Raw genomic sequence first — 2,300 nt, 5'->3', positions numbered from 1 at the left:
AGACGCGAGGTACCATGCACTTTTTAGATTACCCAATTTAATATAGTTATTTAATACCTCACGTTTCCCATAACGCGAGATCCCTGGGATATTGAGAAATTATCGTTCGCAGAAGTTTCGAGATTTAAAATTTGAAAATATTATACGTACCTCACGTTTCATATAACGCGAGGTATCATTTACCTTGCTTCGGGCCAGTGTGAGGACCACTATAAATAGTGCCCTTCCACACATGAATTCCTCACACCTTCATTAAAAAAAATTCTCTCACATATTCTCTCTTTGATATTATTATGCTGGGACTAGTAAAGGTTGATCTTCCACATGTATGCACCTATTGGTGGGATAATCCAGCGGTAATTTTTATTTATTAATTTATTTCAAAATTTTAATTATATTGAATTTTATTTAGTTCCTTAATAATTTTGTTTGATTTATTTATTTATTTATTTTGAATTATTTATATTTCGACTTTATTTATTTATTTATTTTGAATTTGTTTATTTGTTTGTTTCGAAATTATTTGTTTATTTGAAGAGATATGAACTTTTGCTGAAGTGTTTTATCAACCGTTTCCCGGCCCTTGATGACGATATTATTCCATACTTGCACGAAGCAGGTTTTAGTTATGTTGACATTGTAACTGATGATACGAAGTTGCACCCTACATTGATAAACGTGTTGCTTGAACAGTGGAGACCAGAGACGCATACATTTCATTTTCCTTATGGGGAGACGACTATTACCCTTGAAGATGTCGCATACTATATTGGGTTGCTTGTTGATGAAAATCCTATTACCTGTATGGCTCATGGGGACTTGCTAAACTTGTATAAGGAGCTGCTCGGACTTACTCTGACAAATGATGATTTGGATGGAGGGAAGATCTACATTAAATTTTGGACGACAATTTTAAGCAGTCCCCTGTCGATGTTGCTATAAAAATTAAATAAGTACTTTTTTAAATCTATGTTAATTTAATTAATTTATTTATAGTATTTAAATTTTGTTTTAGTTTATGATATTGTAGTTTTTTGACGATAAATATTTTTAATATATTTGCACTATTTTTATTTTACAACAATATGCTCGTGCTCATAATTTAAAAGTTATTGGGAGATCATGATGCCTGATAAATCCCGAAACAAAGTGCATCTGATGTGGTTGCATCATCTACTCGATTTATGTGCCGTTAAAAATAAGAGTTGAGGATTGATATTGATGACATTTTTGTTCTGGGAGCTTTGTAAATATGCTCATCTGAACAAACAAGCAATTGGTGGTTGGTTGTTTGATGTTGTTACAATCGTGGGTTGGATTTCAAATGCCGTTTTTAGTGTCGATTCCTACAAAACCGACCCCATTACAATTTACACTGCTTTAGAGGTAATTACAAATAATCTACGTTTATATATTTATTACTACATTTTTTAGTTTTACAAATAATTATATTTTATTATATGAATGATAGGTGGACCGTCGCACTTAGTCACTCCAACATACCAGAAAGTCTGCATGATTTTAGATTGTCGATTGATAAAATGACAGACGAGGTAATCGCTTTTATAATTTTAATTTATAAATTAAATATCAAATTTTTATTCGCATTTTTGTAACATAGTTTATGAATATTTGTGTAGTTCGTGTAGACGTCGTACATTGACGGTGCTATTAGAGCGTGTACTCCAGATGAAATACATCACAGTTCGCACGTTTGGATGTCGGTGGTCACGTTGATAGTCTATAAGATAGTCGAGAGGCATCATGCTGATCGCGTGTTGCAGCAATTTGGCCATGTCCAGATGATTCTGCCACCACCAAAAACCTTAGACGATGCCTTACATCGCCTAACACGTTAGGGGAAGATGAATATTAATTGGGAGGTGTATAATGTGGATTGGGTGAAGTAGCGGATGTTGAGGTTTGTTACGTAGCCCGTTTCTAAACCCATCTTGGTAGACGGTGTGTCACACCCTAATTTAGGGGTATTTTTTTAATAATTTTAAGTATCGAATTAAAGTCGAATAAAGGGAGAAATTCTGGACCAAATTGTAAATTTTTCAAAGTTTTATTTTTGTTTCAGAACCTATGGGAAGTTTAAGGACTTGAACCCTAAGTTACCCATTTTTAAAACTCGGTGACAATTTAATTTCCCCCCGATTGTGCCATTTCATTTTTCCCCAAATTATCATACATAATCCCTAACCCCGTCTCCTTCATCAACCGAATTCGTCACCGTCTGACAGCCATAGCCGACGCTATTACCCTCAAAACGATTATCATCTTGCTCCGATCAAAAC

The 2,300-nt window shown here is 34.1% G+C and overlaps 1 protein-coding gene across 1 annotated transcript; it reads left to right on the top strand.

Annotated features, from left to right (window-relative positions):
• Window positions 1–293: 293 nt before the first annotated feature.
• LOC120139353 (protein MAIN-LIKE 1-like) lies at window positions 294–942 on the top strand. The gene is made up of 2 exons (XM_039154601.1): window positions 294–356; window positions 538–942. Exons 1-2 carry the CDS (start codon window positions 294–296, stop codon window positions 940–942), a joined length of 468 nt encoding a protein of 155 aa, XP_039010532.1.
• The last annotated feature ends 1,358 nt before the right edge of the window (window positions 943–2,300 follow it).

The sequence above is a fragment of the Hibiscus syriacus genome, unplaced genomic scaffold (assembly GCF_006381635.1).
Source record: "Hibiscus syriacus cultivar Baekdansim isolate YM2019G1 unplaced genomic scaffold, ASM638163v2 tig00110744_pilon, whole genome shotgun sequence".
NCBI lineage: Eukaryota > Viridiplantae > Streptophyta > Magnoliopsida > Malvales > Malvaceae > Hibiscus > Hibiscus syriacus.
Note: the sequence above shows the minus strand (reverse complement) of the source record. Positions and strands in the feature narration are given on the sequence as shown.

Excerpts from the sequence above, each read along its gene's own strand:
- LOC120139353 (XM_039154601.1), top strand. The coding sequence starts at position 294 with ATGCTGGGACTAGTAAAGGTTGATCTTCCACATGTATGCACCTATTGG. Across the intron at positions 357-537 it reads ATTGGTGGGATAATCCAGCG|AGATATGAACTTTTGCTGAA; the intron begins GTAATTTTTATT and ends GTTTATTTGAAG.